Genomic DNA, 21,455 nt, shown 5'->3' with positions numbered 1-21,455 from the left:
TAATTTCATTCTTTTACATGTAGCTGTCCAGTTTTCCAGCACCACTTACTGAAGAGACTGTCTTTCCTCCATTGTATATTTTTGCCACCTTTGTCATAGACTAGGTGACCATAGGTGTGTGGGTTTATCTGTGGACTTTCTATCCTGTTCCATTGATCTATATGTTTGTTTTTGTGCCAGTACCATACTGTTTTGATGACTGTAGCTTTGCAGTATAGTCTGAAGTCAGGGAGCCTGATTCCTCCAGCTCTGTTTTTCTTCCTCAGGTTGCTTTGGCTATTTGGGGTCTTTTGTGTTTCCATACAAATTGTAAAATTTTTCATTCTAATTTTGTGAAAAATCCCCTTGGTAATTTCATAGGGATTGCGTTGAATCTGTAGATTGCTTTGGGTAGTATAGTCATTTTGACAATATTGATTCTTCCAATCCAAGAACATGGTATCAGTATATCTTTCCATCTGTTTGTGTCATCTTCAATTTTTTTCATCAACATCCTAATAGTTTTCAGAGTACAGGTCTTTTGCCTCCTTAGGTAGGTTTATTTCTAGGTATTTTATTCTTTTTTGATGTGATGGTACATGGGATTGTTTCCTTAATTTCTCTTTGAGATCTTTTGTTGTTAGTGTATAGGAATGCAAGAGATTTCTGTGTATTAATTTTGTATTCTGCAACTTTACCAAATTCATTGATGAGCTCTAGTAGTTTTCTGGCAGCATCTTTAGGATTCTCTATGTATAGTATCATGTCATCTGCAAACTGTGACAGTTTTACTTCCTTTCCAATTTGGATTCCTTTTATTTCTTTTTCTCCTCTGATGGCCCTGCTTGGACTTCCAAAACTATGTTGAACAAAAGTGGTGAGAGTGGATATCCTGTCTCATTCCTGATCTTAGAGGACATGCTTTCAGCTTTTCACTGTTGAGAATGATGCTAGCTGTGGGTTTGTCATATATGGCCTTTATTATGTTGAGGTAGGTTCCCTCTATGCCCACTTTATGGAGAGTTTTTATCATAAATGGATGTTGAATTTTGTTGAAAGCTTTTTCTGTATCGAGATGATCATATGGTTTTTATTCTTCAAGTTTGTTGATGTGGTGTATCACACTGATTGATTTGCGAATATTGAAGAATCCTTGCATCACTGGAATAAATCCCAGTTGATCTTGGATTCGGTTGGCTAGTATTTTGTTCAGAATTTTTGCATCTATGTTCATCAGTGATATTGGCCTGTAATTTTCTTTTTTTGTGGTATCTTTGGTTTTGGTATCAGGGTGATGGTGACCTCACAGAATGAGTTTGGGAGTTTTCCTTCCTCTGCAATTTTTTTTGGAATAGTTTCGGAGGATAGGTTTTAGCTCTTCTCTAAATGTTTGATAGAATTCGTCTGTGAAGCCATCTGGTCCTGGACTTTTGTTAAAAGTCTTAAAATCACAGTTTCAATTTCAGTGATTGGTCTGTTCATATTTTCTATTTTTTCCTGGTTCAGTCTTGGAAGGTTGTACCTTTCTAAAAATTTGTCCATTTCTTCTAGGTTGTCCATTTCATTGGCATATAGTTGTTTGTAGTAGTCTCTTATGATCCTTTGTATTTCTGTGGTGTCAGTTGTAACTTATCCTTTTTCATTTCTGATTTTATTGATTTGAGCCTTCTCCCTTTTTTTCTTGATGAGTCTGGCTAAAGGTTTATCAATTTTGTTTATCGTCTCAAAGAACCAGCTTTTAGTTTCATTGATTTTTGTTGTTGTTTTCTTCATCTCTATTTCATTTATTTCTGCTCTGATCTTTATGATTTCTTTCCTTCTGCTAACTTTGGGTTTTGTTTGTCCTTCTTTCTCTAGGTGCTTTAGCTGTAAGGTTAGGTTGTTGTTAGGTTTGAGATTCTTCTTGTTTCCTGAGGTAAGACTGTATTGCTATAAATTTCTCTCTTAGAACTGCTTTTGCTGCATCCCATAGGTTTTGGATTGTTGTCTCTTTGTTATCACGTGTCTCTAGGTATTTTTTGATTTCCTCTGATTTCTTCAGTGATCCACTGGTTGTTTAGTAACATATTGTTTAGGCTCCACGTGTTTGTGGTTTTTGCAGTCTTTTTCATGTGATTGATTTCTAATCTCATAGTCTTGTGGTCGGGAAAGAGGCTTGATATGATTTCAGTTTTCTTAAATTTACTGAGGCTTGCTTTGTGACCCAGCATGTGATCTATCCCGGAGAATGTACCATGTGCATTTGAGAAGAATGTGTATTCTGCTGCTTTCAGGTGGAATGTCCTATAAATATCAATTAAGTCCATATAGTCTAATGTGTCATTTAAGTCCTGTGTTTCCTTTTTGATTTTCTGTCTGGATAATCTGTCCATTGATTTAAGTGGGGTGTTAAAGTCCCCCGCTATTATTGTGTTACTGTCAATTTCCCCTTTTATGGCTGTTAGCATTTGCCTTATATATTGACGTGCTCCTATGTTGACTGCATATATATTTACAATGTTATATCTTCTTTTTGGATTGATCCCTTGATCATTATGTAGTATCCTTCTTTGTCTCTTGTAATAGTCTTTATTTTAAAGTTTATTTTGTCTGATATGAGTATTGCTACTCCAGGTTTCTTTTAATTTCCATTTGCATGGAATATCTTTTTCCATCCCCTCACTTTCAGTCTGTATGTGTCCCTAGATCTGAAGTGGGCTCTTATAGACAGCATATATGCAGGTCTTGTTTTTGTATCCATTCAGCCAGTCTATGTCTTTTGGTTGGAGCATTTAATTCATTTACATTTAAGGTAATTATCAATATTATGTTCTTATTGCCATTTTGTTAATTGTTTGGGATTTGTTTTTGTAAGTCTTTTTTCTTCCCTTCCTCTTCTGTTCCCTTCTCATGTGATCTGATTATCTTTAGTGTTGTATTTGGGTTGCTTTTTTCTTTTTTGTGTGCATATCTATCATAGATTTTTGGTTTTCAGATCACACGAGGTTTTGATATAGCAGTCTCTATATATACAAGACTGTTTTAAGTTGCTGGTCTCTTAATTTCAAATGCATTTCCAATATCCTGCATTTGTACTAACCTCTGCTCATGATTGCTGGTTTTGATATCATATTTGTGTGTGTGCAGATGATTTCCTACCTTTACTGTATGTTTGCCTTTACCAGTGAGCTTTCCCATTCGTAATGTTGTTTCTAGTTGTGGTCTTTTCCTTTCTGCCTAGAGAAGTTCCTTTAGTGTTTATTGTAAAGCTGGTTGTGGTCTTTTCTTTTCTGCCTAGAGAAGTTCCTTTAGCATTTATTGTAAAGCTGGTTGTGGTGCTGAATTCTCTTAGCTTTTGCTTATCTGTAAAGCTTTTGATTTCTTCATTGAATCTGAATGAGAGCTTTGCTGGGCAGAGTATTCTTGGTTGTAGGTGTTTTCCTTTCATCACTTTAAATATATCATGCCACTCCCTTTTGGCCTGCAGAGTTTCTGCTGATAACCTTATGGGATTCCCTTGTATTTTATTTGTTGCTTTTCTCTTGTTGCTTTTAATATTTTCTCTTTGTCTTTAATTTTTGTCAGTTTGATTACTGTATGTCTTGGTGTGTTCCTCCTTGGGTTTATCCTGTATGGGAGTCTGCATTTCCTTGGACTTGGGTGACTGTTTCTTTTCTCATATTACGGAAGTTTTCAGCTATTATCTCTTCAAATATTTTCTCAGGTCCTTTCTCTCTTCTGCTTCTGTGACCCCTATAATGTGAATGTTGGTGCATTTAATGTTGTCCCAGAGGTTTCTGAGACTGTCCTCCTTTCTTTTCATTCTTTTTTCTTTATTCTGTTCTGCCGCAGTGATTTCCACTACTCTTTCTTTCAGCTCACTTATTAGTTCTTCTGCCTCATTTATTCTGCTATTGTTTCCTTCTAGTGTATTTCTCACTTTGGTTATTGTATTGTTCATCTCTGTTCTTTAAATCTTCTAGGTCTTTGTTAAATATTTCTTGTATCTTCTCAGTCTGTGCCTCCATTCTTTTTCCAACATCTTGGATCATCTTTACTATCATTACTCTGTATTCTTTTTCATGTATATTTGCCTATCCCCACTTAGTTGCTCTTCTGGGTTTTTATCTTGTTCCTTCTTCTGGAACACATTTCTCAACTGTCTCATTTAGTCTAACTTTCTGTGTTTGTGGTCTCTTTCCTGCAGGCTGCATGATCGTAGTTCCTCTTCCTTCTTGTGTCTGTCTCCTGGTGGGTGAGCTTGGTCCAGGGGCTTGTGCAGGATTCCTGGTGAGAGGGGCTGGTGGGTGGAGCTGGGTCTTGTCCCTCTGGTGGGCAGGGCCATGTCAAGGGGTGTGTTTACAGGTGGCTGTGAGGTCAGTACAAGTTTAGGCAGCCTGTTTGCTGATGGGTGGGGCTGTGTTCCCCCGTTGCTGGTTGTTTTGCCTGAGGCGTCCCAGCACTGGAGCCTGCAGACTATTGGGTGGGGCCAGGTCTCAGTACCAAAATATACAACCTCCAAGAGAACCCACACTGATCAGTATTCCCTGGGGCCTCCGCCACCAGAGTCCTTGCCCCCACAGTGAGCCACAGCCAACACCCTCCTCTCCAGGAGACCCTCCAAGACCCTCAGGTGGGTCTAGCCCAGGCTCCTATGGAGTCACTGCTTTGTGCTGGGTTCCAGTGCACGTTGTGTGTGCCCTCTAAGAGTGAAGTCTCTGTTTCCCCCTGTCTTGTGGAACTCCTGCACTCAAGCCCCACTGGCCTTCAAAGCTCAATGCTCTGGGGGCTCCTCCTCCCAATGCCAGACCTCCAGGCTGGGGAGCATGACGTGAGGCTCAGAACTCTCACTCCATCTCGTTGTGGCTTCCTCTTTGTCTTTGGAGGTAAAATATCTTTTTTGGTAGGTTCCAGTCTTTTTTGTCGATGGTTGTTCACCAGTTAATTGTGATTTTGGTGTTTGCGTGAGAGGAAGTGAGCTGCAGTCCTTCTACTCTGCCATGTTGTCGGAATCGAGGGGCTGCTTTTAGTTTGGATACTTCCTGCTCTTTCCTCAATGTATGCTGGCTGTTATCCCCTTGATATGGGGTGGGCAGGTGTGGTGACCCATGCTCACTCCTGGTACCCTGGGGTAGTGATCAGCGCCTACTTGTGGGTCTCCCAGAAGCGGCCTGCATGCCCGCAAGATGGTAGGGCCAGCGATTGGCACCTGCTTATGGGTCTCTCAGTGGCAGCAGCAGCCCATGTCCACCTCTGGAGCTCACGATGACAGCGGTGGCTTGTGCCTGCCCCCAGAACTCATATAGGTGGTGTCCTGTTGCCTGAGAGTGCACGCAGGGAAAGAAGCTCCTATGGCAAGGCCTGCACCTCTCCTCTGCATCCCCCAACAATGGTGCCTTGCCTCTCTGGCAGACCCAGGCTTCTTCTGAGTGCATCCTCAGTTGCCACACTCCAGCCTCTTCAGGCTGTCTCTGTGCAGCCAGCACTGGTCCTTTCCCTGAGTATGACCTCCAAAGCCCAAGCTTTAGCACCCAGCCCCTGCCTGCTCTGGCAGATGAGCATCTCAGGCTGGGGAGTTCAGGGCGGCACTACCAACCATCTGTGTAGGTCACTCTCTGTTTTGCCTTCCTCAAACTGGTTGCTGAGCTCTCCTCCAAGGCTCCAAAGCTCCCCCTCCATCCAGGCTGATCTGCCCACCAGTGAGGGGACTTCCCAGGGCGAGGGAACCTTTCCTCCTTCATAGCTCCCTCCCTGGGGCACAGGTCCCATCCCAATTCCTCTTTTTTTTTTTTTTTTCTTCTGTCCTACCTGGTTTACATGGAGGTTTTTCTGCCTTTACAGAAATCTGAGGTTTTCTGCCAGTGTTCAGTAGGTGTTCTGTGTGAATTGTTCCACTTGTAGACGTGTTTTTGATGTATTTGTGGGAGGAGGTGAGCTCTAAGTCCTATTCCTCCACCATTTTGATTCCTCCCTCCAGGTAAAGCTTACTTTAAAGTACTATTCTTCCTTCCTGATTTCCTATTTTGCCCCTCAAACGTGTTCCCAACTGGTTTTTACTGAGATGACACCAACTGTGTCACGGAGGCCCCCTCCCCTGGTAGTGACACAGGCAGGGTCCAGCTTTTAAGGCTTGAAAGCACATGGTCAATCATGAAGAAGAGAGAAACAATGGAACAATTACAAAGAAGCTTGAAAACTAAAAATGGACCCAAGTGCAAAGCTGGGCATGTTCCCTGCTAGCTCGTGAGATGGTCATCCAGGGTGATAGGCTCCCTCCATGGAGTCCCCCAGATGCTCCTAGCTTCACTCAGGAAGAAAAGTAAGAGATTGTGGATGGGCTGGGCACCCTCTACCGTTAGGATAAAACAGTTTTGGTTCATTCATTCTTGGCAAAGCACTTCCTCTGAGTAATGTTTCCCTTTTATAAGTGCTAAAGTTAAAGGAGAAAATAAAACATCCATGAAAGTGTTGCCACTATGTGAGGACAGCAGAAGTAAGCCTCTCAAATACATTAATAAAACCAGTTTACCAGCAGCATCAGTTAATTATACACCATTGCTATGGTCATTCTGTGAGACCATAAAAGGTAATGGGGCTGTTTCCGAAGTTAGTGGGAAGGAACCCAGCACAGTCACTGACTCTTTAGAAAAATTTCTCCCCAAGTCAGCGTATGTCTGGGAGAGCAGAAGTCATTAAAACATGAAGGCCTCCCAGTGGGGGCTGCAACCCACCCCGCCTTAAAAAAAAAACCAAAAGATTTCTCTAATTATAAAGTATCTTCCGTCAATAAGTTTTCCAAATAGATTTGTTTCACCAACTGGAAAAAAAATAGCAGTCAGGGACAGACTAGCCAAGGGCCAGAGGGTTATATACAAACCTTAAGAAAAAGCTGGTTTTCTACAACAGAAGCACGTAAGTCTTTGATTCAGTAAAAACAGAGGTGGCAAACTGGATTTAGGGACAGTGAGCAAACTGGATTTTGTCTCTGAAGAAATCTTCTACTAGGCTCAACATAACGTAACAGGTTAGATTCAGAGTACCTATGTGATTTATATATTTTTTAATTTAAAAATTTTCTATGAGAATTTTTAAAAAGCAGTTCAGTTTGGTGTGACTGTTCTGAGAAATGGACCTTAGAAAATTCGTGCTCAAGTAAAGCTACATGGGAAAGCATACTGGTACTGGAGCCAAATCTACTGTGGAACAAAGAGATTGTGATCAGAGCAGAAAGCAAAAAGCTTTCTTTTAATGTAATTAAGAAATGGTATTTGAAATCTGTAAGACCCAGCTGGTAGGATGTTTAACCGTACATGGATTAGAAAATCAAAGACCTGAGAGACTTCCAGAGGGCTACCTACTCCATTTCCCAACCTCTAAATCTTTAGGAGATTTTTTTTTTTTAAAAAGGGGGGAGGGAATGGGAGGGGACAGAGAATCCATGGAAGATAGGAGAAACAGGATGAGAGGCAGTCACCTCCAGCACCTTGAAAAGGAAAGTTTTTCTCAAGAGATTTCAAGACCTAGAACACTGACAAATTATCCAGGTTTTTAGGTCTTTGTTAAGGTTTAACAGATGTCTTTACTATAGGAGTATTTTTCTTTTCCCTTTCCCTGCTGTTTATTATCTGGGGGTTAATCTGTTTTCAGGTGTGTGGGTCCCCTACATGCCACATTTCCTCACTGGGTGGGCAGCAGTGCTGTTACTATCACTCTTCTCTTGACTGTTTCACTTTGAAGGACCTTCCCCTCAAGGATGCAGCTGAGAAGGAAAAGTCAGTTTACACCTGATGCGGTTACCCTGTTCTCAGGATCCCACCTGACAGGAGAGGAGCTGAATATACAACTGAACATTTAAGGAAACCCATGTTCTTCCAAAGTAATCTAGGGTAACTCTATCACTGCATAAAAGTATATCATTAGCATGCAATGAAAACTAAGGATGTCACTTATTCAGAAAAAAATTTTCATTTTAGTCAGAAAAATCCCCTCATTCAAATTTCCTAGTTTAGGACTTATCATTTCACAGATGCACTAGATGCAATTCTAAATGAGTAAAACTGAGTTCATTTCAGGGTCCAGTAAATATTTTATGATACAATAATGAAAACTAGGTTATTGTGAATTATATTTTTTAACAACTTCAGTTTTGATTATTTGTCCATGTTTATTTGTCTTTTGATGGTATGTACAGGGCTTGAAACTAATGTTTTCTTTTGTAAAAAAAACTGCTTTAGTATTCCCACAACTAGTATTTGGGCTTTGTTTATTCCTTTTGTTATAAAAGTGAGAGTTTAGTTTAATTATAAATTGACACAAACATTAATCAGCTTCTGAGAGAGAAGTTAATACAGTTGACCTTGAACAACATGGGTTTGAACTATATATGGGTCCACTTAATACACGGATTTTTTTTAATCATAAACATGATGGTACTACATGATCTGCGAGTGATTGAATCCATAGATGTGAAACTGTGGGCAGGAAGGGTCTGACTATATAAGTTGTATGTGACCGTGTGGAGGGTCAGCACTCCAACCCCCCACATTGTTAAAGGGTGAACTGTATATGATAAGGCCATAGGAAACTAGATGTTCGCTATGCTGAGTCCCCTTGAATCTCCTACTGAAAGCTTTCTTTTAACGTTGCTTCCACTAACAAGATTGTAAATGTCTTGATGGTATCTTTATATGTTCCCAGTTAGCTTGCATAGAACACATATTCAATAACTTTCTGTATGCCAATAGATGTTAACACAAAGAAGCATCATTTGACCTCATTAGAAAGAAAGATGAGGAACTTGCACCAGTTTCCCTGTTTCTGGCCAAATTTGAGCTTTGGATTAAACAGATTTCAATAAGGGAAAAGTTGCATTGGCTTTCTTCAAAATCAATCCAAAAGCCTAAGTATGTTTCCTGCCGGGCTTGGGACACAGTGAGAGAGGAGAGATTCACATGGCAGATCCCTCAGAGGGACTATCGAGCACTTACAAAACGAGCTTTCACTCTCTTGGGTAACTCTTCATCTAAAGTGTAGATGTCCTCTCTCTTCATTGCTATCTGGGATCCATCTTCAAATTCAACCTAATGAAAAATAAGACATCGAGCACGATCTATTTAAAAAAGAAGCAAGCACTCACCATTTTCTTCAGGGTTCCAATTAGCTACATAAAAAAGAAAAAAGGATTCAAGCAGAACAAACAAGAGAACTAGCCAACAGCCAAGGAAGGAAGAAAAGCTCTTTCCCTTATCAAACTAAGAACAAAGTATGTTTTCAAACAGGCCAAAATTCTTGAAAATGAGTGTCTTGCAATATGTGATATGAAAACTTTATCCCCCGAAAGCAAAAACAAAGAAAAGTAACTGCTGCTCAAATGATTTCTCAGAACATGAGATTGTGGCCAATTTAGCATTAAGATGGGTGGGGCCTGTAAGTACTGATTGTTTCTTTAAGAGGCTCTGACAACATAAGAGGGAGGACTGTTTCTCTTTGAGAAAGAAGTGATGATATATTTACTCTTGTATAATAATCCTCCCAGATAAAATAATTTCTCAAGTTCTTATGGAGCTTTAACTTTCAAAACTCACTTTTGGTAAATTCAAACAAATGGCCAGGAAGATCTCAGGTTCTCCTTAACCTCACATGTCAGCCACCTCAATTTGTGAAAATACATTATCATCTAAAGGAAAACGTTTAAAACTTTTTTTTCAAGCTAATCAAATGGCAGCAAGTAATTTCATTATCCAGTTTTTTCAATATTTTAGGATATTTTGTTAGAGAAAAAGTGACACTGAATAACAGAGCATCTGGGGGAAATTCATCAAACGCCCTACTCAAAGTGATCTTGGTTTAGGCTCAATCCCACATGAACTCTTCCAGAAGAAAACAACAAAAGGGATGCAATCAGGGTAGAATATCTAATATGTTCTAACTCTGAACCACTTATGGTATTTTTGAAATCCCTAACTTGTCTGTCTGAATTCTTTACTTTTAAGAAATAAGTATATGCTTGCAATTCTAGTTAAAAGATAAGTTAAACCATGTAGCTGTGCTATTTATGTTAATAAAAAAAAATCTGCTGAAGTTTAAAAAATACTAAAGATAAAATATATAATTAAACTTCGTATTTATTATCCATGTACTGCTCACATTTGACTAAGCTCAAACAAGGGGCAGAATTAGGTCTCGGTCGCAGGAGACCTCTCCCTGCTACTTCTCAGAACGCTGAGATGGGAAGCCTTTTCTTCCTGGCCTTGTTTCAGCAAAATGGTTTCTGTAACATTTAATTAGGCCAAGGTGTCATGCAATTTATACAGTTTGATAGCATAGCTAGAACTACCTGTGCCTACCTTTCTTCTGTTTTAGATCATTTGAAAATTCTAAAAGAGAAAAAGGCAATTTTAAAACTAAGAGGGAGTATGGTATGGTAACCAACCATCCCAGTTTGTCCAGGACTGAAGGGGTCTCCCAGGATGCAAGACTTTCAGTGCTAAAATCAAGGACAGTCCCTCGCAAGCTGGGATAGTTGTTCACCCGAGTTGGGACAGAGCCAAGAGTAAATTCTGGCCCTTCCCTTTACCAGCTGTATGCTCTTGAACAAATTATCAAATTCACTGAGCCTTTTTTCCCTCCTTTGTAAAGTAGGAGTCAAAAACATCTATCTTGCAGGGCTACTGTGAGGGCCCCCAAAATGCATATACTTAGGATACTTAGCACTGTGCAGTAGGTATTTAGTTCCATTTTTATAAATATCTTTGCTTATTCAATGGTGAGGCTGAATAAATAGACACAAAACAGAAAATGATCTCAAAAGGCCAGTTGGTTTAATGAGGAATTTTAAACTACTTCCTTGAGAGACAATTTTAATATTAGTCTTAACTTTTTCATTGAGTCTGTAAATATGCTCACAGTTCTATGTTGATAGGCCATCATAAATTCAACTGAAGTTAGCACACTGATTACTAATTAGCCTGAATTTCAACATGTCTTCATTATGATACTTTTCATGTAGCTAATAGCTTTGCTACATGTAAGACGCTTCACTTTTGCATTTATTGTTTAATTAAATGTAATTATTTTCTTTTGAATGATGTAGTAAACACTTCTTTTCTAGGAGTCTCCAGTATTACCAGCCTGTCTTGTGATTTTTGCCTAATTTTGGACATTCTGATACAAAAATGCTCCAGCACTTACCCTGCTGTAAATGACCTGAATCTGCAACTTAACACTTTGTCACCAATACAAAGGGGAAATGGCCTTCTCTCTCTCTCTCTCTCTCACACACACACACACACACACTGGATATGTACATCCTCCCCTCCCCACCCCGTTTGCTTTTTCTACACCTTAAAAAATGTTCTCCCCTAAGTTTTCCAAACTTCTTTGAACACTTTTAATTACATGGTGCTCCAGTTTTTAGTGCAGTGTCTTTTAATGTACTGTTCCATTTAAGCCCTAGCCCTTTATCAGTCTTTGAACAATTTCTCTGAGGAAACTGGAGGTCTTATCATTCTCAAGCTGTTTTTAACTTCACAGGCCTGAACCTTCTTGCTTTTTCTCCTTTTACTTCAATCTTCCTGTTTTTACACTACTGCTTAGCTTTAGAATGTTGATTTCTGCCATCGTGTTACTAAAAGTACTATAATTTATTGGTTCTAATAAATTTGTTCCTTTTTAAAGTCTTTCTGAAGGAATATAAATGCACATGCGCCATCCATGTTGTTTTCCTTATTAGAGCTTAACTCATCCTCATTTCTAATAGGGATACAATTCATTTTTAAATTGTATATATATTCTTTAATAATATGTAGAGTTGTTCAGTAACAGAATGCCAAAACGATAACTGCACTTTTCATTAAATAAGCACTCCTTTACGCTCGGGTGCACAAATGGCCACATCTGTGCCGATGCACCATTGGTTTAGGTTTGCTGAAACGCCCGACGGGGATGATGTCTCTCAGGGAAAAGCCACCCATTCAGGGGCTGCTGGATGATGAACAGCCATCACTGATTTGGCTTACAGTTAGATAATCCAGCCAATTAGTCTCTCCCCGTATAACAGAAACACAAGAAAGCAGCCCACCATCCAGCTGGGAATCTTTTTGACCTAACTATATTCCTTACAATTAACCCATTCATCAAATGTTACTAGAGTTTCCCAGTATCGAACTCAGTAATAAAAGTCTAATATCTAGATCATCAAACATCGAATTTTTGCCTTTTTTATAAAACAAAAGGTGTTCCAAATTCACGTGGCTTCTTGGTCAGCAGTACACTGGCTGTACTGTCTGCCTTCTGGCTTCTCCTGTCCATCTCAGCAAGCATCACACCCAGGGCGGCACTCACCTGGTACATGTGGGCAACATTTGATCCGAGATATTTTGCCCCGTAGAGTTTGCCATCAGGCCACTTGACTTGAACGACTTCTCCCTCGGCAGGAGGGCCTAGCCTCACACAGTCTCGGCTCTGCATAATAAATAGAGTTAGGCTTTTCAAGGCAAATGTCTAAGTGACTGCATTTAGAACATAGCAAATGATGAACTCCTGGCAATTAAAAGGAGTTATTGCCTCTGTGTTTTATGGATTATGATCTTGCATGGGTGTTCAGGGGAAGAGCTATAAGCCAAAGGAGTACTTAAAGATTCAGCCTACATCATAAAGTTAGAAAGGAACCACCATAATCCAAGAAGGAAAAAACAGCATTTACATTTGCTATTTGACAAAGAATTGTTCAGAGGGTAAGTAAAATGTGCATAGAAACTGCTTTAGCTGAGAAATAGACTGGCTAATGATTTATAACACCTGACATTTATACAGCATTTTACAGTTAACAGAATGCTTTAACATACATCTCGTCTGATCCTCACAATCATTCCATGAGGTAGGCAGAGACTATTAATTACCCCCATTTTACTGACAAGGAAACTGAGCCTCCGAGGAGGCTCTTTTCAGTTGTCAGGATCTCTGGAGAAGTGAAGCGGTGTAAGAGATGAAGAACTGAGGACACCCAGGTGGACCTGGGGACAGGAGAGAAGCAGACTGTCATCAGAGCTGGCAGGCCCGGACAAAGCAGCAAGGGAAAAATGCAGGAGCCTCCAAAGTGCGGCAGGGGAAGCTGTAAGGCCTGGGTCCTGCTCAGCAGGCCTCTTCTGAAGACCCCTGGACCTTCCCCTACAGGCCTGGTTCTGCCTGCACCTCCCATCCACTGAGTAGTCCACCTCATTCCGCAGGTGATCCTGGCGGTGCCACAAGCAGTCTTCTCACCTCACTTCTTCCACTCAGCACTGCCTCCTCCTTGGGCAGCAACTCAGAACGAACTTCCCACTAGCTCATCCTGGGAAGGTGCTTTTTAGAGGGGGAGGGATACATTTTGCAAACTTAAGTTTGTATGTATTGAGAATGACACAATAAAATTTGAATACAAAGGAATTAAATACTTGACTACTTTGATAAATTTTTTGCACATTTAGCAATTCATGTTTTGCTAATCCTGGTATTTTACCGATGAGACCAATCTGACTGATTGAAATGCACACTTGACCAGTCAAGCTTTAAATACAGACGGGGCAGGGTTCTGTGGTTTAAATGAGAGGCACACACAGGAAATATTTAGTTGTTTATGATTATAAATCCACCATGTATTACTTTTCATTATTAACAGAAATTTTGCATCATAAAGGAGTGGGCCTTTTACTGTTGGGTTCAGAGTATACCTGAGAGGTTCATCTTTCTCACTGCAGACTAGGCCTCCATTTAAAGCTATGGGCAAAGAAAAAAAAGTGTGTGCTCAGAGGCTCTGCAGAGTTGACAGTCTGCATCTAACTTAGTCAAATGAAAATAAGTTTCTTCTTGGCCTTCATAATATTTGATCTCAGGCTACACAGAATTGAAAGGGTAGGATGAAGAATTGTATTCTATGTATGCCCCTGGAGTTATCATCTCACTTTTCATTTCCCTTCCCTTCCAAAGATGTACATGGTACTAAGAAGATTGGAAGGTGTAGCTTCTAAATAGACGCTGTCTCCTAGGATAGGAAGCTACATCAGCTCAGGGGTAACTCTGAGCTAAAACCCAGATGGTTTGGTAATGGTGGCAAGGAGAGAACAAGAGTAAGTTTCTTCCTTCTCCTAAAGTTTTATTCCATGTGGAGGAAGCTCCATTAAGGTAATACTCCTGGCTTTTCTTTTTTTTTCCCACTCCCTCATTCATTCACTTTTTTTTTTTAATTTTCATTGGAGGATACTTGATTTACAATGTTGTATTAGTTTCAGGTGTACAACAAAGTGACTCAGTTACACATATACATATACCCACTCTTTTTTAGATTCTTTTCCCATATAGGCCATTACTGAGTATTGAGTAGAGTTCCCTGTGCTATAGAGTAGGTTCTTATTAGTTATCTACTACTGTATTTTATATATAGTAGTGTGTATATGTCAATCCCAGTCTCCCAATTTATCCCTCCCCTGCCAAAGCAATCTACAGATTCAACACAATCCCTATCAAATTTCCAATGGCATTTTTCACAGAATTACAACAAAAAATTTTACAATTTGTATGGAAACACAAAAGACCACGAATAGCAAAAGCCATCTTGAGAAAGAAAAATGGAGCTGACGGAATCAGGCTCCCTGACTTCAGACTATACTACAAAGCTACAGCAATCAAGACAGTATGGTATTGGCACAAAAACAGAAATATAAAACAATGCAACAGGATAGAAAGTTCAGAGATAACGCCACACACCTATGGTCACCTATTCTATGACAAAGGAGGCAAGAATATACAATGGAGAAAAGACAGTCTCTTCGATAAGTGGGGCTGGGAAAACTGAACAGCTACATGTAAACAAATGAAATTAGAACACTCCCTGACACCATACACAAAAGCAAACTCAAAATGTATTAAAGATCTAAATGTAAGGCCGGATACTATAAAACTCTTAGAGGAAAACATAGGCAGAACACTCTTTGACATAAATCGCAGCAAGATCTTTTTGAATCCACCTCCTAGAGTAATGAAAATAAAAACAAAAATAAATGGGACCTAATGAAACTTTAAAGCTTTTGCACAGCAAAGGAAACCATAAACAAACAAAAAACAAAAAGACAACCCTCAGAATGGGAGAAAATATTTGCAAACGAAGCAACCAACAAAAGATTAATATCCAAAATATACAAACAGTGCTTGGGGCTCAATATCAAATAAAACAAACAACCCAATCAAAAAATGGGCAGAAGACCTAAATAGACATTTCTCCAAAGAAGACATACAGATGGCCAACAAACACATGAAAAGATGCTCAACATCACTAATTGTTAGAGAAAGGCAAATCAAAACTACAATGAGGTATCACCTTACACCAGTCAGAATGGCCATCATCAAAAAAATCTATAAACAAATGCTGGAGAGGGTGTGGAGTGTTGGTGGGAATGTAAATTGATACAGCCACTATGGAGAACAGTATGGAGGTTCCTTAAAAAACTAAAAATAGAGATCCCAGGAAGAGGACTGGGGTTGGCTGCGTGAACAGAGCCTAAAGGGGGCTAGTGTGCCACAGCTAGCCGGGAGGGAGTCTGGGAAAAAGTCTGGACCTGCCTAAGAGGCAAGAGACCATTGTTTCGGGGTGCGCGAGGAGACGGGATTCAGAGCACCACCTAAACAAGCTCCGGAGACGGGCATGAGCCATGGCTTTCAGCACAGACACCAGAGACAGGCATGAAACGCTAAGGCTGCTGCTGCAGCCACCAAGAAGCCTGTGTGCAAGCAAAGGTCACTATCCACATACCTCCCCTCCCAGGACCCTGTGCAGCCCGCCACTGCCAGGGACAACCTCCCTGGGAGAACATACGGTGCGCCTCATGCTGTTGCAACGTCACGCCAGCCTCTGCCGCTGCAGGCTCGCCCTGCATTCCGTACCCCTCCCTCCCCACCGGCCTGAGTGAGCCAGAGCCCCCTAATCAGCTGCTGCTTTAACCCTGTCATGTCTGGGCAAAAAACAGATGCCCTCAGGCAACCTACAGGCAGAGGTGGGGTCAAATCCAAAGCTGAACCCCAGGAGCTGTGCGAACAAAGAAGAGAAAGGGAAATTTCACCCAGCAGCCTCAGGAGCAGCAGATTAAATCTCCACAATCAACTTGATGTACCCGGCATCTGTGGAATACTAGAATAGACAATGAATCATCCCAAAATTGAAGCGATGGACTTTGTGTGATTTTGTCTGTATAGCTTTGCTTTTACCATTTGTCCTAGGGTTTTGTCTGTCCGTTTCCTTGGTTTTTGTTTGTTTTTTTTTTGTATACTTTTTTAGCATTTGTTATCATTGGTGGATTTGTTTTTTAGTTTGGTTGCTCTCTTCTTTCTTTCCTTTTTATTACTTTTTAATTTTTAAAAAATTTTTAATAATTAAAAAAAATTTTTTATTTTAATAACTTTATTTTATTTTTTTCTTTCTTTCTTTTATTCTCCTTTTCTTCTGACCCGTGTGACTGACAGGGTCTTGGTGCTCCGGCCAGGTGTCAGGCCTGAGCCTCTGAGGTGGGAGAGCTGAGTTCAGGACACTGGTCCACCAGAGACCTCCTGGCTCCACATAATATCAAATGGCGAAAGCTCTCCCAGAGATCTCCATCTCAATGCTAAGACCCAGCTCCACGCAACGACCAGCAAGCTACAGTGCTGGACACCTTACGCCAAACAACTAGCAAGACAGGAACACCACAACCCCACCCATTAGCAGAGAGGCTGCCTAAAATCATAATAAGGTCACAGACACCCCAAAACATACCACCGGACGCGGTCCTGCCCACCAGAAAGACAAGATCCAGCCTCATCCACCAGAACACAGGCACCAGGAAGCCTACACGACCCACTGAATCAACGTTAGCCACTGGAGGCAGACACCAAAAACAACGGGAACTACGAACCTGCAGCCTGCAAAAAGGAGACTCCAAACACAGTAAGTTAAGCAAAATGAGAAGACAGAGTAACACAGAGCAGATGAAGGAGCAAGGCAAAAACCCACCAGATCAAACAAATGAAGAGGAAATAGGCAATCTACCTGAAACAGAATTCAGAGAAATGATAGTAAAGATGATCCAAAATCTTGGAAATAGAATGGAGAAAATACAAGAAACGTTTAACAAGGACCTAGAAGAACTAAAGAGCAAACAAACAATGATGAACAACACAATAAATGAAATTTAAAATTCTCTAGAAGGGCTCAATAGCAGAAAAACTAAGGCAGAAGAACGGATAAGTGACGTGGAACATAAAATAGTGGAAATGACTACCACAGAGAAGAATAAAAAAGAAGGAAAAGAATTCAGGACAGTCTCAGAGACCTCTGGGAGAACACTAAATGCACCAACATTCGAATTATAGGGGGTCCCAGAAGAAGACGAGAAAAAGAAAAGGACTGAGAAAATATTTGAAGAGATTATAGTTGAAAACTTCCCTAATATGGGAAAGGAAATAGTTAATCAAGTCCAGGAAGCACAGAGAGTCCCACACAGGATAAATCCAAGGAGAAACACGCCAAGACACATATTAATCAAACTATCAAAAATTAAATACAAAGAAGACATACTAAAAGCAGCAAGGGAAAAACAACAAATAACATACAAGGGAACCCCCATAACGTTAACAGCTGATCTTTCAGCAGAAACTCTGCAAGCCAAAAGGGAGTGGCAGGACATATTTAAAGTGATGAAAGGAAAAAACCTACAATCAAGATTACTGTACCCAGCAAGGATCTCATTCAGATTCGATGGAGAAATTAAAACCTTTACAGACAAGCAAAAGCTAAGAGAATTCAGCACCACTAAACCAACTTTACAACAAATGCTAAAGGAACTTATCTAGGCAGGAAACACAAGAGAAGGAAAAGACCTACAATAACAAACCCAACACAATTAAGAAAATGGTAATAGGAAAATACATATTGATAATTACCTTAAATGTAGATGGATTAAATGCTCCAACCAAAAGACATAGACTGGCTGAATGGATACAAAGACAAGACCTGCATATATGCTGTCTATAAGAGCCCACTTCAGATCTAGGGACACATACAGACAAAGTGAGGGGATGGAAAAAGATATTCCATGCAAATGGAAATTAAAAGAATACTGGAGTAGCAATACTCATATCAGACAAAATAAACTTTAAAGACTGTTACAAGAGACAGAGAAGGACACTACATAATGATAAAGGGATCAATCCAAGAAGAAGACATAGCAATTGTAAATATTTATGCACCCACATAGGAGCACCTCAACATACAAGGCAAATGCTAACAGCCATAAAAGGGGAAATCGACAGTAACACAATAATAGCAGGGGACTTTAACACCCCACTTTCACCAATGGACAGATCATCCAAAATGAAACTAAATAACGAAACACAAGCTTTAAATGATAGATTAAACAAGATGGACTTAATTGATATTTACATTCCATCCAAAAACAACAGAATACACTTTCTTCTCAAGTGCTCATGGAACATTTTCCAGGATAGATCATATCTTGGGTCACAAATGAAGCATTGGTAAATTTAAGAAAATGGAAATCGTATAAAGTATCTTTTCTGACCAGAATGCTGTAAGACTGGATATCAATTACAGGAAAAAGTCTGTAAAAATTACAAACACATGGAGGCTAAACAATACACTACTAAATAACAAAGAGATCACTGAAGAAATCAAAGAAGAAGTCAAAAAATACCTAGAAACCAATGACAAAGAAAACACGATGAGCCAAAACCTATGGGATGCAGCAAAAGCAGTTCTAAGAGGGAAGTTTTAGCAATACAATCCTACCTCAAGAAACAAGAAACAACTCAAATAAACAACCTAACCTTACACCTAAAGCAATTAGAGAAAGAACAAAAAAACCCGAAAGTTAGCAGCAAAAGGAAAGAAATCATAAAGATCAGATCAGAAATAAATGAAAAAGAAATAAAGGAAACAATAGCAAAGATCAATAAAACTAAAAGCTGGTTCTTTGAGAAGATAAAGAAAATTGATAAACCACTAGCCAGACTCATCAAGAAAAAAAGGGAGAAGACTCAAATCAATAGAATTAGAAATGAAAACAGAGAAGTAACAACTGGCACTGCAGAAATACAAAGGATCAGAAAACCATAATTCAAAGAGTCATGCACCACAATGTTCATTGCAGCTCTGTTTGCAATAGCCAGGACAAGGAGGCAACGTAAGTGTCCATCGACAGATGAATGGATAAAGAAAATGTGGCAAATATGTACAATGGAATATTACTCAGCCATAAAAAGAAACGAAATTGAGTTATTTGTAGTGAGGTGGTTGGACCTAGAGTCTGTCATACAGAGTGAAGTAAGTCAGAAAGAGAAAAACAAATACCGTATGCTAACACATATATGTAGAATCTAAAAAAAAAAAAAGTCATGGAGAACCTAGGGGCAAGACGGGAATAAGGATGCAGACCTATTAGAGAATGGACTTGAGGACATGGGGAGGGGGAAGTGTAAGCTGGGACAAAGTGACAGAGTGGTAGTATATATACGGACATATATACACTACCAAATGTAAAATAGATAGCTAGAGGGAAGCAGCCGCATAGCACAGGGAGATCAGCTCGGTGCTTTGTAACCAGCTAGAAGGGTGGGATAGGGAGGGTGGGAGGGAGGGAGATGCAAGAGGGAAGAGATATGGGGATATATGTATATGTATAACTGATTCACTTTGTTATAAAGCAGAAACTAACACACCATTGTAAAGCAATTATACTCCAATAAAAATGTTAACAAAAAAAAATATAAAGAAATACAAAGGATCATGAGAGATTACTACAAGCAACTATATGCCAATAAAATGGACAACCTGGAAGAGATAGACAAATTCTTAGAAAAGCACAACCTTCCGAGACTTAACCAGGAAGAAATAGAAAATAAAAACAGACCAATCACAAGCACTGAAATTGAGACTGTGATTAAAAATCTTCCAACAAACAAAAGCCCAGGACCTGATGGCTTCACAGGCGAATTCTATCAAACATTTAGAGAAGAGCTAACACCTATTCTTCTCAAACTCTTCCAAAATATAGCAGAGGGAAGAACACTCCCAACCTCATTCTATGAGGCCACCATCACCCTGACGCCAAAGTCAGACAAACATGTCACAAAAAAATAAAACTACAGGCCAATATCACTGATGAACACAGATGCAAAAATCCTCAACAAAATACCAGGAAACAGAATCCAACAGCACATTAAAAGGATCATACACCATGACCAAGTGGGGTTTATCCCAGGAATGCAAGGATTCTTCAATATACACAAATCAAACAATATGATATACCATATTAAAAAATTGAAGGATAAAAACCATATGATCATCTCAATAGATGCAGAAAAAGCTTTTAACAAAATTCGACACCCATTTATGATAAAAACTCTCCAGAAAGTAGGCATAGAGGGAACCTACCTCAACATAATAAAGGCCATATATGACAGACCCACAGCCAACATCGTTCTCAATGGTGAAAACCTGAAACCATTTCCACTTAGATCAGGAACAAGACAAGGTTGTCCACTCTCACCACTATTATTCAACATAGTTTTGGAAGTTTTAGCCACAGCAATCAGAGAAGAAAAGGAAATAAAAGGAATCGAAATCGGAAAAGAAGAAGTAAAACTGTCACTGTTTGCAGATGACATTAACTATACATAGAGAATCCTAAAGATGCTACCAGAAAACTACTGCAGCTAATCAATGAATTTGGTAAAGCAGCAGGAGACAAAATTAATGCACAGAAATCTCTTGCATTCCTATACACTAATGATGAAAAATCTGAAAGAGAAATTAAGGAAACACTCCCATTTACCACTGCAACAAAAAGAATAAAATACCTAGGAATAAACCTACCTAAGGAGGCAAAAGACCTGTATGCAGAAAACTATAAGACACTGATGAAAGAAATTAAAGATGATACAAACAGATGGAGAGATATACCATGTTCTTGGATTGGAAGAATCAACACTGTGAAAATGACTAGAGATTCAGTGCAATCCCTATCAAAATACCAATCTAGAGATTCAGTGCAATCCCTATCAAAATACCAATGGCATTTTTCAAAAAAGTAGAACAAAAATTTTCACAATTTGTATGGAAACGCAAAAGACCCTGAATAGCCAAAGCAATCTTGAGAAAGAAAAACGGAGCTGGAGGAATCAGGCTCCTGGACTTCAGACTATACTACAAAGCTACAGTAAGCAAGACAGTATGGTACTGGCACAAAGACAGAAATATAGATCAATGGAACAGGATAGAAAGCCCAGAGATAAACCCACGCACATATGGTCACCTTATTTTTGATAAAGGAGGCAAGAATATACAATGGAGAAAAGACAGCCTCTTCAATAAGTGGTGCTGGGAAATTAGAACACTCCCTAACACTATACACAAAAATAAACTCGAAATGGATTAAAGACCTAAATGTAAGGCCAGACACTATAAAACTCTTAGA

General features: G+C 39.6%; 1 protein-coding gene across 3 annotated transcripts in view; it reads right to left on the bottom strand.

Annotated features, from left to right (window-relative positions):
- Positions 1 to 21,455, bottom strand: part of KDM4C (lysine demethylase 4C) — a 396,061-nt gene that overhangs the window by 3,932 nt on the left and 370,674 nt on the right. For all 3 annotated transcript variants that reach the window (XM_061200412.1, XM_061200413.1, XM_061200415.1), the window contains 2 exons: positions 12,301 to 12,420; positions 8,946 to 9,038 (listed from right to left, as the gene is read on the bottom strand). In XM_061200412.1, the coding sequence (XP_061056395.1) occupies positions 8,946 to 9,038; positions 12,301 to 12,420 (213 nt within the window). The remainder of the gene's footprint in view (positions 1 to 8,945; positions 9,039 to 12,300; positions 12,421 to 21,455) is intronic.

This window comes from Eubalaena glacialis, chromosome 9 (assembly GCF_028564815.1).
Source record: "Eubalaena glacialis isolate mEubGla1 chromosome 9, mEubGla1.1.hap2.+ XY, whole genome shotgun sequence".
NCBI classification, from domain to species: domain Eukaryota; kingdom Metazoa; phylum Chordata; class Mammalia; order Artiodactyla; family Balaenidae; genus Eubalaena; species Eubalaena glacialis.
This window is presented reverse-complemented; position numbering and strand designations above follow the sequence as displayed.